The 13,740-nt window shown below is 42.0% G+C and overlaps 1 protein-coding gene and 1 pseudogene across 2 annotated transcripts in view; one reads left to right on the top strand and one right to left on the bottom strand.

Annotated features, from left to right (window-relative positions):
• Window positions 1–5,215, bottom strand: part of SLC25A36 (solute carrier family 25 member 36) — a 34,616-nt gene extending 29,401 nt beyond the window's left edge. The window contains exon 1 of one of the 2 annotated variants that reach the window (XM_007446970.1): window positions 4,994–5,215. In XM_007446970.1, the coding sequence (XP_007447032.1) occupies window positions 4,994–5,034 (41 nt within the window). In that variant the 5' untranslated portion in view covers window positions 5,035–5,215. The remainder of the gene's footprint in view (window positions 1–4,993) is intronic. The other variant, XM_007446971.1, reaches the window with a different exon arrangement.
• Window positions 5,216–8,376: 3,161 nt separating this feature from the next.
• LOC103068656 (protein FAM60A pseudogene) lies at window positions 8,377–9,087 on the top strand (annotated as a pseudogene).
• The last annotated feature ends 4,653 nt before the right edge of the window (window positions 9,088–13,740 follow it).

Consider the following 13,740-nt stretch of genomic DNA (forward strand, 5'->3'; position numbering starts at 1 on the left):
AAAAAAAAAAAAAAAAAAAAAAAAAAAAAAAAAAAAATCCATTGCTTTAGTTTACATTCTGAATCTTTTACCTATGCACTACTTTATAACATCATGCACTGGTTATTTGAAAAATATTGGTTCACTGGATTATACAGGTCTTCCAAGTGTAGATACGTTGTGTGATACAATATTTTAAAAATTACATTTTCTACCTATTCAAGATTTCAAGGGACTTCCCTGGTGACGCAGTGGTTAAGAATCCGCCTGCCAATGCAGGGGACATGGGTTTGAGCCCTGGTCCCGGAAGATCCCACATGCTCAGAGCAACTAAGCCATGCGCCACAACTACTGAGCCTGCGCTCTAGAGCCCGCGAGCCACAACTACTGAAGCCCATGCGCCTAGAGCACATGCTCAGCAACAGGAGAAGCCACAGCAATGAGAAGCCCGTGCACCACAATGAAGAGCAGCCCTCGCTCACTGAAACTAGAGAGAGCCCGCACGCAGCAACGAAGACCCAACACAGCCATAAATAAATAAATAAACGATTAAAAAAAAAAGATTTCAAAAATTCTAATTTTTGCTTGAAAACTCAAATGTTATCATATGGCAACAAATGTTATCATTTGTTGTGGTTCTTCTTGAACCAACAGGCCCACTTCTTTCATTTTTTGAGAAAATGTCTGCCAAATATTCAAGTCTGAATTGTCATAGTCTCTCTATCAATTGTTCTTTCAAGAGTGGTTCTCATGAAAAAAGAGGCTAGTTCAGCTTGAGGATGAAACAATTGTAGAAATACTTTACTCATGTTTACCATTTGCCAAACAGAATATGAAATGAAGATGTGTACTCAAGAGTCAAGATTTTTTGTTTTTGGGCCGTGCCACGTGGCATGTGGGATCTTAGTTCCTTGACCAGGGATTGAACCCACGTTCCCTGCAGTGGAAGCGTGGAGTCTTAACCACGGGACCACCAGGGAAATCCCAAGAGTCAAGATTTAAAACATTAATTTTTACTGCTTCAAGAACATTATTAAGAGACCCTATGTTTTTTTTTTTTTTTTTTTGTGATATGTGGGCCTCTCACTGTTGTGGCCTCCCCCGTTGTGGAGCACAGGCTCCGGACACGCAGGCTCAGTGGCCATGGCTCACGGGCCCAGCCACTCTGTGGCATGTGGGATCTTCCCAGACCGGGGCACGAACCCGTGTCCCCTGCATCGGCAGGCGGACTCTCAACCACTGCGCCACCAGGGAAGCCCAAGAGACCCTGTGTTTTTAAAATGCAAGTGCTAGTGACTACTAGCACAGTCTGGTGATGCTGCCTTGATGTATGCTAAGGTAACAGCAGCTTCACCAGTCATTGCTTTTGCACCATCAGTCCAAATGTCAACAGAGTGAAAAGGCAAATAATGTGTTAGTATTTTTATGAGAAGAGCTTTAACGTCTCAGACCACCAAAAAGGTCTTGGAAACTCCCAGGCATCCCTGACCCACAATGCTATATACTACACTAATCCCCTTACAGGAAAATAAGTTTGAGAATACATCAGGATAAGCAAATTACCTTAGTCTTGCAATCTATTAGTAAGAATTAAAATGTATTTTTAAAAAGAAAAGAAAGAAAAAGGTTATAAAAATTATGGAAATAAGGCTAATAAAAAATGTAGACAAAGTGTGAATAAACCACATTATACTTTTAAGTAGTCTACTTCTGCCCTGATTTTACAAGGAAACAGGTGCAAGTAATTTAACAAATATTATGACAAAATTTCTACAGAATCAACATTATCTGACACCCAAATGGAGTTTCTTACTGAATAAATGAAAAATAAATGGTTTGATAAATGAATGGATTAATTCCAGGATATAAAAATAAACCATTTCTTAGATAATCTGAAATTACTAACTATATGTATTAAGCTCTCACTGTCACAGGAGCTACAAAGGAAGGAAATTCATCCACTTAAATGTTGAAGGTTTATTCCTCCCATTTGACGCAATCTCTCTCTCAAGTGGAAAAAAACTCAAACTGCCTCTCGGTGGACTTATGCAGCTGACACACAACTAAACAATGTAGATCTATCAAAGAATTTAAAAACATACTGCTTACATTTTCATACACAAACATATAGTGTTATTAAAAGCATAGCTAAAATTAAATCATATTTAAATAAATCATATTTACACCCTTCTTGGGCAGTTGTGAGTAGCCTCCGTAACTCAATCAACCTAACTGATGACCTTACAAACTCTGAATATTAACCCTGACAAAAACATAATGGGACCAAAGGGTGTGTTAAAGAAAGCACGAGTTATGCATGTGAGTCGGTCACCCAGACCCAAGGTCCAGTGCTAGTCTGTTTCAAGTTTTCCTGATTTAATACTAGATACTAGAAATCTGAGATCCTGATAAACACATATTTGAATAAATACAATTATAACCATCAGGGAAACAATCCAAAGGCTCCATCTTAAGACAATTTTTGTCTAAAGATTAAATGCCACTGTGAAAGGTTACTGGTTATTGCACAACGGCTAATAAAAAGATCTCTCGCCTTTTCTCTATCTTGTTATTATTAAAGTAAAAAATAAGTTTCCTAACTCCTAATTTACATAATTCTATCATGATAAAAAAATGAAATCTAGTTTTCTATGAAGAACGTCCAAAAAATGATTGCCTAAATATGCAACTTTGAGATATATTAGACATCTTCAATTAAGAACAATGTTACCCACAACTCAGTTTGCATTTCCATAATGCTTAGCAGACTTCCAGAATATTCTATAGAAATTTTATACAGAAATAGAAATTTCATACAGAAATCTATTCTAAATGATTTCATTTAATATAGAGCTGGGAGGTTCTTCAGAGATTATTTTAACTCTCATTTTACATGTATGAAAAGCTGTTTAATGTTGGGTAAATTTTTTATACCTTGGTATTTTCCCATATTTTGAAGGGGCTAAACCAGATGATCTTTACCATCCTTCCTAGTTCTACTGTTTCTCTAAAAAAGGTAAGCCAAGTTTTACTGAAATGACTTATGAGACCACATATAAACATGAAATCGAAATGGGATGCAAAAGAAGAAAATTTATAAGGCTGAGTACCTATCTTGTGTCAAGACCTACAAACAAGTACTTCATCTAATACTCTAAAAAACCTGCATATGCTAGGTTCTTTTTTGGGGGGTAGAGGGGCTCCTAAATCTATTTGGGTTTAGATGCTGCAAAAATGCCCCATTTCTGTTTTTAAAGAAAACGCTAACCATAAGGGCCTCGACATGCATTTGTAACAACAACGCGGCTGATGATCCTAATCCAAACTGGGAAGTTAGTGCAATCAAGCTAACATTTCAAATAAATTTTAAACAAAACTTGACATCTGAATCTTGAATGCAGAGCAATAAAAATGTTAGGACCTAGAATAGGGCCTTAGAGATCACTTAGTACAACTTCCTCATTTTACAGATGAAGATGAATTACAATAAAAAAGCGTGTTCATTTTTCGCTCAAAATAGTGGCCAGAAGTAGATGTGTGGTATCCTAACTTTCAAAAATTACCTTATGATCTAATTAGAGGAAGGAACCCAATTATTTGCACAAGACATCTTTACAAGAACATCTACATGGCTAATCGTTTTTAAAAAATGATTTAATTTGCCAAGATTATTCTTACGTATCAGAAATATAGAAAGCAAACCCTGCCTAAACCCTGTCTCACGAATTAAATGAACAGTATTAAATGAAAAGTATTTTAATGCCAGAACAGTGCCTGGCCCATAATTGGTGTACAATAAACGTTTGTTCAATGAATGTGCCAACTCAAGGAAAGTACTGTCATCACTGGCAACAGAGTCCACACATTTAACTCCAATCAAGCCACTGTGAATAGAACCGCCTATGTATTACTTTAATATTCTTAAAGTACTCGATTTAAAAATAAATTGTATGCTTTAAAGGGATGCGACTTTATATGGTCATAATGGCAGCAAAGAGCCTCAGCATAATTCACCGTAGCCATTTTTGATAAGACTGCGATCCTACAGATAAGAAGTAACTCCTAAATTTAAAATTGTTACGACTCTCCAAATAATTTGGAAAGAACAACCTAAAAAGGAGACTAAACTGGGCGAACAAAAGATCTGTAGTACTCAAGTTGGCAATCAGGGAACTGAGACTTTAAGTTTAGTCTTAATCTTGTACACACAGTAACTACTGCCAAAGCTTCTGACCTCTCCCCTACCCCCCCCCCACTTTCTCCTTTTAAGCAGACGTAAAGCAGCGGGTGTACAAGACGCCTGGTTCTCAGGAATTGAATCCGACCCCAGAAGCACTGTCGCTTTGTAGCGCATCTCGCAACCTGGAGAAAGGAAATTTTCCAAGACCTAGAAACCTACAGCTATTGCGGGCGACAGAACCCCTAACGCTTCCAGTTGGCGCCGGAAGCCCCCTGACGACCCACCAGGGCCGAGGAGGGCCCGGAAATCAGCTGCCGGAGATCCGAGGAGGGGCGTGAGCGACGTGAGGCAGCCCCGCAGCCCGCGCGCCAGGGACGGAAGGAGGAGGAGGCCCGGCGCCCATTTTGTTCTGGCCTCCGCACTTCCCGCTTTCCCCCCCAACGCCGCCCCGGCCGAGCAACCTACGTGAGGCCTGCAGTTACTGGCCTTCCACGGCCCCGCATCCCCAACGTCCGCTAGGCCGCGGCGCGTGAGCTGGGCCTGCGTGGACGCCAGCCCCGCCGGCCACTCTCTAGGCCTCGCTCTGGTTCCGCGGGCCCAAAGCATGACATCCTGCCGGCGTCGCCCTGCCACCCCTCCCCGCCTCGGCCTCAGTCCCGTGGGCTCCCTCAGCTCCCCCGGCTCCAGTCCCCTCACTCCTCCTCACCCGGGCCTCACTCTCTCGGTTCCCGGGGCTGAAGCCCCTTCTCCCTTCTCGCCCGCGTCTCAGGCCACGGCCCTCGGCCTCAGCCCAGCGCCCTCAGCCCCAGTCTGCAAGCCCCTCCTGGGACGTACCCTCCGGCAAACAGATGCACCAGCGTGTCCCTCTGGCTCATTCTCTCTCCCGCATGTCCTCCGGGCGCTGAGGCGGGACGCGGATCCGGCCGCCGCGACGGCCGCAGCTTCCGCCCCGGACTGGAGCCGCACGGCGCCCCAGTGACGGCGACGGGAACTGACGGAGACGCGGCTGCAGAAGGCGACCGGCGCGGCCCTCCCCGCCGCGCTGCAGCCACGCCGCCTCCCACCCTGGCTAGGTTTCACCACCCGCGCTAGAGGGCAACTCGGCGGGAGCGGGGGCGTGAATATTCCGATCCTCCCCCCCCCCGCGATATAAACAGAAGCTACCATTGGTCCGCACTGCGTGACGTCAAGCAGCCGGCATGCCTCTTTCACGTGATCGCTAAGGGGTTTCTCAATGGAAGGGGCCGGGAGGCGGGGCTAGAGCGCGTGCCCGGAGGGTAGTGGGTCAGCAGGTCCTCGCACTTAGTTCTCCCGCCCGGAGGGCTGCACCCCGTGCCGCCTGGGCCCGCGCAGACACGGGGATTCGAACTTCACGCTCCCGGCCCCGACCACGTGAGAAACGACCTGGATGCCCGGTAAGCAAGCGGAGTTGGGACGCGAGCCTGCCCAGTCTCTGATTTACTTTTTTCAGACTATTTTCTTTAGAGCTGTTTGACATTCACAACAAAATTGAAAGGGAGGTACAGAAATTTCCCATTGGCCCCTGCTTGATTCACGTTTTAATAATTGGATCTGTGAACCAGCATTTATGCTTCCTGGTGTCAACCTCAGACAGAGTAGCACTCAGTGCATGGAAAGGCTTATACAGACACTCGTACAGAATCACAAACAACAGTACGGTGTTTACAAACAATGCTTAGTGTAGTATACTATTAGTGTAAAATAAATATTCTTTATTTTAGAAAGAATAAAGAAACTGGCATTTACTCATTTTTCTAACCAGCAAGTTTTTTCTTGTATGTATATACAAGAAGGTCAAAGACGGAGGGAAAGAAAATGTTTTATCCCTCTACAACATGATTAAATATTTTAAATTTTTGTTAATTAGTAATTATTTCTAAGGTGCAGAAGTGCAGGAAATAATATAATCTGTATTCATCACCCACAATGAACAAATGTTGATATTTCCCACCTCTTTGTTTGGTAACTTCCATTTCACCTGCAGGGTCCTCACAACACTTTCCCACCCATGTGGGGTTATCCAGGGCTCACCTTCCTTTCCTTCCAGGGCCATTTCCTTCACGAAGTCCTCCCTGATTGCCTTAGCTCTCTATGCTCATTACCTGCTCCTAAATTCCCACAAAATGTACAGACTACTTGTCACTGGCAAGTGTACATCTACTCCACAGTAAATGCTCATCTGTAAAATGGGCATAAGAATACCTACCTCACAAGGCAGTTGTGGGGACTAAACACCTTAAAATTATGTAAAGCACCACAGCAGTGCTATGTAAGTGCTACCTATGATAATTAGTAATATTATTTTACTGCATTGTATTCTTAATAGCAAAACTGGCAGCAGCTGATATTGCTTGAGCACTTACTAACATGCCAGGCTCTGATCTACAGCATTCTCTTATTAAACTCTCACAACTGCCATATGAGGCCATTGATATTATTCCCCCAATTTTTCATGAGGAGACTGAGATTTAGAATAATTGGCTTGCCCAAGATTATCCAGTTCATCCAGAAAGAGATTGGATTTGAATCCAGCAGAATCTCTCTGATCCCAGAGCTTCAGTTACTGAAGTAATAGCTGCACATTAGAGAGGGAAATTTTGAAAAAAACAGGCAAACGAAACTCCAAAAAGTAGGAATAAAAATTGACACTCTGGCCATACTACCCCCAAACCCTTGTATTAACTTTTGGTGGGGGGGGGGGTTAGTTCTATCTTTTTTTACAGCAGTTTTATTGAGGAATCTTTCACATGCCATAAAATTCACCTATGTATAGTGTACAGTTTAGTGGTTTTTCGTATATTCTGATGGTTGTAGAGCCATCACCACTACCTAATTCCAGAACACTTTCCTCACCCAAAAAGAAATCCCACACATGTTGTCAGTCACTCCCATTCTCCTCTCTCCCTATTCTCTGCCAACCACTAATCTACTTTCTATGGATTTGCCTAATCTGGACTTTTCATATAAATAGAATTATACAATATGTGGCCTTTTGTGTCTGGTTTCTTTCACTAAGCATAATGTTTTCAAGGTTCATTCATGTTGCAGCACACATCAATACTACATTCCCTTTTATGACTGAATAATAGTCTGTCATATGACTATATCACATTTTGTTTATCCATTCTCAATTGATGGCCATTTGGATTGTTTCCACTTTTTGGCTGTCATGGATAATCCTGCCATGAATATTTGTGTACAAGTTTTAGCATGCAGATACGTTTTCACTTCTCTTGGGAATATACTTGGGATTGTCATTGCTGGGTCATATGATAATTCAATGTTTAACTTTTGGAGTAACTGCCAGACTCTTTTCCAAAGTGCCTGCACCGTTTTAGATGTATTTCTTTTAAGACAATGGCTGTAGCTCCATGTATTTGGCATAGTGAATGCTGTGGTAATTACATTTAATGAAGCTTCTGAAACTGGTAAGGAGAGAGCCCAAGTTCTTATGTGGAGTAAATAATTGCTGTAAGAGCAATAGCAATTCATATTGTGACCGTTTACTTTGGAACCTCATTCAGATGGCATCGTGGAAGGAGGCTCTGCCCCCTGCACATTCCATCCGGTAGCCCCTGGGGCTGCCCACTGGGGTGTGGTTGCTGAGGCCTTCATTTTTGTGGGGATTCCAGGGTTAGTTGGCTGTCATGTTTGTTGAGGTTCCACTGTAGTGTGTCATCTGCCAGCTCTTCTATAATTTTCCTTCCTCATTGCTGTTGGCTAATGTCTTTAAGTGATTCCTTCAGGACCAGCACAAGATGAGGTTTCTTGAGCCCTTGCCCCTTAAACAAACAAGCTTCTAGGTGCTTTTCCAGAATGATATTAAGGCAGGGTGGGTGGGGCTAAATGAGCTTGCTTTAGGGTCAGGCACACCTGTACCTCTTCCAGACCCCCATTCCTACCGAGGCGGTCTTCTGGGAGCTGTAGTTTTTAACTGAATGTAGAAAGAGAAACGGATGGGGAAAGTGTGGGTGGCCACAACTGGTTGCTTGGCTCAAAACAAACAAATAAGCTCATTGTGAAGTAGAGGGGACTGCTACTTTATTTCCCGATTGGTACTAACCTCAAATTTTGATTGCTGCTGAACTGCAGGAGACAATCGCTCTAGACATGGCAGTTGAGGAGGAGGGAACGATTGGAGGTGGGGATTGGTTTGGCATGCACTCCTGCACTCCACACCTCAGGAACGTTATTGCATGTGGATCGGCTGCTTTTGGAAGACTTGCCCAGAAGAAGAGGTGTTTCGTTTTCACAAGCCAAAGATATACCAAAGTACAGAGGGCTGCTGTATTTGCAGAGCTAAATCCTCCAGTTCTCGATTCACTGACAGTAAACTCTATGAAAAGGACTTCCAGAGCTGCTTTTGGTTACATGAGACTTGATCAGGAGACACCTGTAATGCCCGTGTCCTGCTGTGAAAAGATGGAAGAAATTACCATCAGGATCAAAAAAAAAACAAAAAACGAAACTGGAATCACGTGGTAGATGCAAGGGCAGGACCCAGTCTAAAGACTACACTGAAACCAGAGAAAGTGAAAACTCTATCTGGGAACAGGATAAAAAGCAACCAGATCAGCAAACTGCCAAAGGAATTTAAACGTCGTAATTCTGATGCTCACAGTACCACCTCAAGTGCCTTTCCAGCTCAATCTCCTTGTTATAGTAACCAGTCAGATGATGGCTCAGATAGAGACGGATTCTGGCTCTAACAGTGTTTTCCATTTTGGATCTCACATACTGGATAAGCCAGAAAATATGCTGTGGCATTATCTATAAAGGCTGTCTTGGGGAAGTCCTCATCTGACACACATCCATTCAAGTCTTGCTGCAGCAATAAGAAAGCAGCTGCTGAGAAGCCTGAGGCACAGGGGCCAGAGCCTCTGCCCATCTCCACTCATGCGTGGTGACTGAGGTTTATGTAGAAAGGAAACAAAAAACAATTTAAATTTTGGAAAACAAAACAACAAAATGACCTTCCTATTTTTAACTTGGATACCTGCTATTCTGCCAAATGACGATTTCTAGAATAGTTTTTTTTTTAATAGAGTTTTTTTTAAATTTATTTATTTTATTTATCTGTTTTTGGCTGCGTTGGGTCTTGGTTGCTGTGTGCGGGCTTCTCATTGCAGTGGTTTCTCTTGCGGAGCAGAGGCTCGCATGGACTTAGTTGCTCCGCGGCATGTGGAATCTTCCCGGACCAGGGCTCGAACCCGTGTCCCCTGCCTTGGCAGGCGGATTCTTAACCACTGCGCCACCAGGGAAGCCCTTAGGATAGTTTTGAGTGGGTTATTTTTCCTTCAGTTCCACAAACTCTGAAGCCAATGTCTAGCTTACTAAAAGAAAAAAAAAAAGTGTACATAATATCAGGTTGGCCAAAACGTTCGTTTGGGTTTTTTCTGTACGATGTCAGGGAAAAACCCAAATGAACCTTTTGGCCAACCCAATATTTAAGATGCTGAATATTTCATAGGAAAGCTGAATGCAGCTGTAAAGTGCTTTTAAGTCTTTTTTAAAAATCCCCTTGGGCTTTCCTAGTATCCATTTATTAAAAAAAAAAAAAAATCCCCTTCTAATGAATGAAATTAGGGGAATTTCAGGGGACAGAGATGGGATTTGTTGTATGATAAATGTATGTAGTTTTAGTCTTTCTATATTCAGAAGCAGTGGTTAGAGCATTTTTTTAAGATGGCTGTCTATACTTGTTTTCCTTCGTTATAATAAATTTGTCATAACAAAGTAAACATGGACTTGCCCCTGTAGGTAGTTGTTAATACCTTTGAAATATTAAGGTCTTGCCAAGGTTCTGATGATTCAAACCTGTACTACTGAATATTAAGCAGGACAGACTAAGCTCTCTGGTGCGAATATCTTGAAAGAGTAATTTCTAAATATACAGAGGTAACTTGACTGTATATGTTGCATCCTGTGTCACCTCCCTCCATATTGATGTTTGATAAAGATTTTAATTTATATGAAACTTCTAAAGCGGAAGTTCCTCTTGGGGAAATGTCAAGTCTTTAGGATAAGCAGTCTTATATGAATAGTACCAAAGCATTACCACTTGGTAGAGAACACACTCTATTAAAAATGTTAAATTATCTGAAAAATAAAATGTGCAGGTCTTCAGGATGGCACATGAAAAAACAAAGTTAATGCTTCTTGGGGCACATTTCTTAGAGGGCTTGCAAGTGTGTAAATAATTTGTTTATGTTACATGACTGGTGACTTCCTTGAAAGTCTGCACAATTCACTTTTAGCTCTGGATTACTTCAGTTGACCTTTGTGAAGGTTTTATCTGTGTAGAATGGTTGTTTGACTTGTTTTAACCCATTAGGGCTTTGGGTTTTTGTGGGTTTTTTTCATTTTATATTAAAGTAAAATTCTACTAAAAACAATTTTTTTTTAATTGCTATGGGCTGCAGAAAAGTTCTTAATAGCTATTTGTGGGGAAGTGGAGCACAGATGGACCACCGATGCCATTTTCCCCCCACTTAGCCTTTGTTGGTCTTGTAGGTACAGAAAATTCATATGGGTTCTAGATTGGCAACATTAGTTTTAAATATTTGGGTAAGATTTTTTAAAAAAATCTTTGTGTCTTTTTAGCTTTTAGTGGGAGGTTGGAGAGATTGTTTTATATTCTCAGCCAGATGCCATTAAATTTTTTTCCTTATTTTGTTTTTAATAAAAAGTAATACATTCAAACAATACAGAAGTGCATGAGTTAGAAATTAAAATCGTCACTTCAGCCTCCCTTCCTAAATCCTACTCCTCAGAGGACATCATTGGTAAGAGTTGGGTAAGCGTCCTCCTGGGTACTTGATGCCTTGATGGTAATCATCTCAAAGAGCTTCAGATGTGTACAGTACTCACCATGTGCCAGGCCTTGTTGGAAGCACTTTTTATGTATTTTAACCGTAGAACCCAATGAAGGACATTTTATGGACGAGGAGACTGAGATACAGAGGGGTTAGAGGATTTGTCAAGGTGACTCAACTAGCACGTAGCAGAGTTGGGATGGAAACCTAGGGAGTCGGGCTACAGAATCTGTACTCTCATCCTCTATTCTACACCATCTCAATTGTTCATTGGTTGAATGAGAATATTAGCTATAGTTAAAAAAAAAAAGGGTGGGATGGGGTGGGGGAGAGGGGGCTTTTGAGAGAACTTAAGGAGATGTGGTGCCCAGAGGACGAAATGTATACTTACATCTGAGCCCCAGATGGAGTCATGAGGGCAGTGGCTCCCAAATGCAGGTTTCATGTCCCATTGAGCCACCTCTCCCATCGGCAACATCAGTTACTCTGTGTCACATTTCAATTCAGTCATGGTTAAAGGCTCTCCTTAGATACGCAGGTGATAAGCAGAGCTCGCACTGGAAATATATAAGGAGCTGGTAGAAAATGGATTTCCCCCAGAAGGATTCAGTTAGCTTGTTGGAAACACTGTCTACCAGGGAGCAATTTAGGAATGTGTCCCAGGTGGCTTGGAGAAAAACCCCAAAAAACAAAATACGACTTTTCCTACCCTCCAGGACAGGAGTATTAGAAGTGTAGTGACACCTTGCAAAGAAATGCATAGATTTTGTTGAGATAGGGTGTAACACACTTTTGTGTGGACAATGCCTGGGACCTCAACGGTGTGTGGTAATGCAGAAGTTGTGCCCTGCCTCCCATTTAAGAAACCATCTAAGGGCCTTACCAAGGGTCCCTGCTTTTTTTTTTTTCTGTTTTTTTTATTGAGGTATAATTGATTTACAGTGTTGTGCTAATTTCTGCTGTACAGCAAAGTGATTTAGTTATACACATATATACATTAAAAAAATAAATTTATTTTGTTTTTTTGTTTTTGGCTGCATTGGGTCTTCGTTGCTGCACGCGGGCTTTCTCTAGTTGGGATGAGCGGGGGCTACTCTTTGTTGTGGTGCGCGGGCTTCTCATTGCGGTGGCTTCTCTTGTTGCAGAGCACAGGCTCTAGAGCGCAGGCTCAGTAGTTGTGGCGCATGGGCTTAGTTGCTCCATGGCATGTGAGATCCTCCCGGACCAGGGCTTGAACCCGTGTCCCCTGCATTGGCAGGCGGACCCTCAACCACTGTGCCACCAGGGAAGCCCCAGGGTCCCTGCTTTGAAACCCAACTTGCCTGTTGGCATTTGAATCTTGCTTTTAACATTAATGCTTTGTTTTTATCTCAAAGTAATAAAGGCAAACAAACAACCCAATTCAAAAAAATGGTCAAAGAACTTGAATAGACATTTCTTCAGAGAGAATGAAAAGATGCCCAACATCACTAATCATTAGGGAAATGCAAATCAGAATCACAGTGAGATCCTACTTCACACTGATTAGGATGGCTACTATAAAAACAAAACAAAACAGACAAACAAGATCAGAAAATACCAAGTGTTGGCCAGGAAGTGGAGAAATTGGAACCCTTGTGCATTGCTGGTAGGAATGTAAAATAGTGCAGCTCCTGTGAAAAACTCTATGACAGTTTCTTAAAAACTTAAACATAGAATTATCACATGATTTAGTGATTCCACCTCCAAGTATGTACCCAGAAAAACTGAAAGCGGAGACTCAAACAGATACACTCACATTAATGTTCATAGCAGCACTATTCGAAGTAGCCAAAAGGTGGAAACAACCCAGGTGTCCATCGTCAGATGAATGGATAAACAAAATATGGTATATACAATGGAATATTTATTTAGCCTTAAAAAAGGAGGGAAATTCTGACACATACTGCAACATGGATGAATCTTGAAGACATTATGCTAAAGTGAAATAAGCTGATAAACAACAAATTATATTGATAGGATTTCACGTATGTGAGATATCTAGAATAGTCAAGTTCATAGAGAAGGAAAGTAAACTAGTGGTTTCCAGGGGTTTGGGGAAGGGAGGAATGGGGAGTTAGTGTTTAGTGGGTATGAAGTTTCAGTTTGTGATGGTGGAAAAGTTCTCGAGTGGGATAGTATGATGGTTGAACAATAATGTGAATGTACTTAATGCCATGGAATTGTACACTCTGAAATGGTTAAAATGGTAAATTTTATGTTATGGAAATTTTACCAGAATAAAAAAAATACTTCAAGCAATGCATATGGTTGTAAAAAAGTAAGTATATAGTATTAGAAAAGTTATAGTAACTTCAGACTTCCTACTGATTCCTCAGTCTCCTCATTTTTGCTCCTAGAGGTAGCCACTTTCAACTTTTTACTTTTTCTTTAGTTCCAGGTTTCTCAATTATAGGAATTCATGCTGTTTTTTTTTTTTTTTTTTTTTTTTTCCTTTACGCGGGCCTCCCACTGTGTGGCCTCTCCCGTTGCGGAGCACAGGCTCCGGACGCGCAGGCTCAGTGGCCATGGCTCACGGGCCCAGCCGCTCCGCGGCATGTGGGATCTTCCCGGACTGGGGCACGAACCAGCGTCCCCTGCATCGGCAGGCGGACTCTCAACCACTGCGCCACCAGGGAAGCCCCATGCTGTTTTTCTTGATTTATTAATTTCACATGTTATCCATTACACTTCAGGTTATCAGAGATGCAGATTTATCTATCTTAA

Source organism: Lipotes vexillifer, unplaced genomic scaffold, assembly GCF_000442215.2.
Source record: "Lipotes vexillifer unplaced genomic scaffold, Lipotes_vexillifer_v1.1 scaffold40, whole genome shotgun sequence".
Taxonomy (NCBI): Eukaryota; Metazoa; Chordata; class Mammalia; order Artiodactyla; family Lipotidae; genus Lipotes; species Lipotes vexillifer.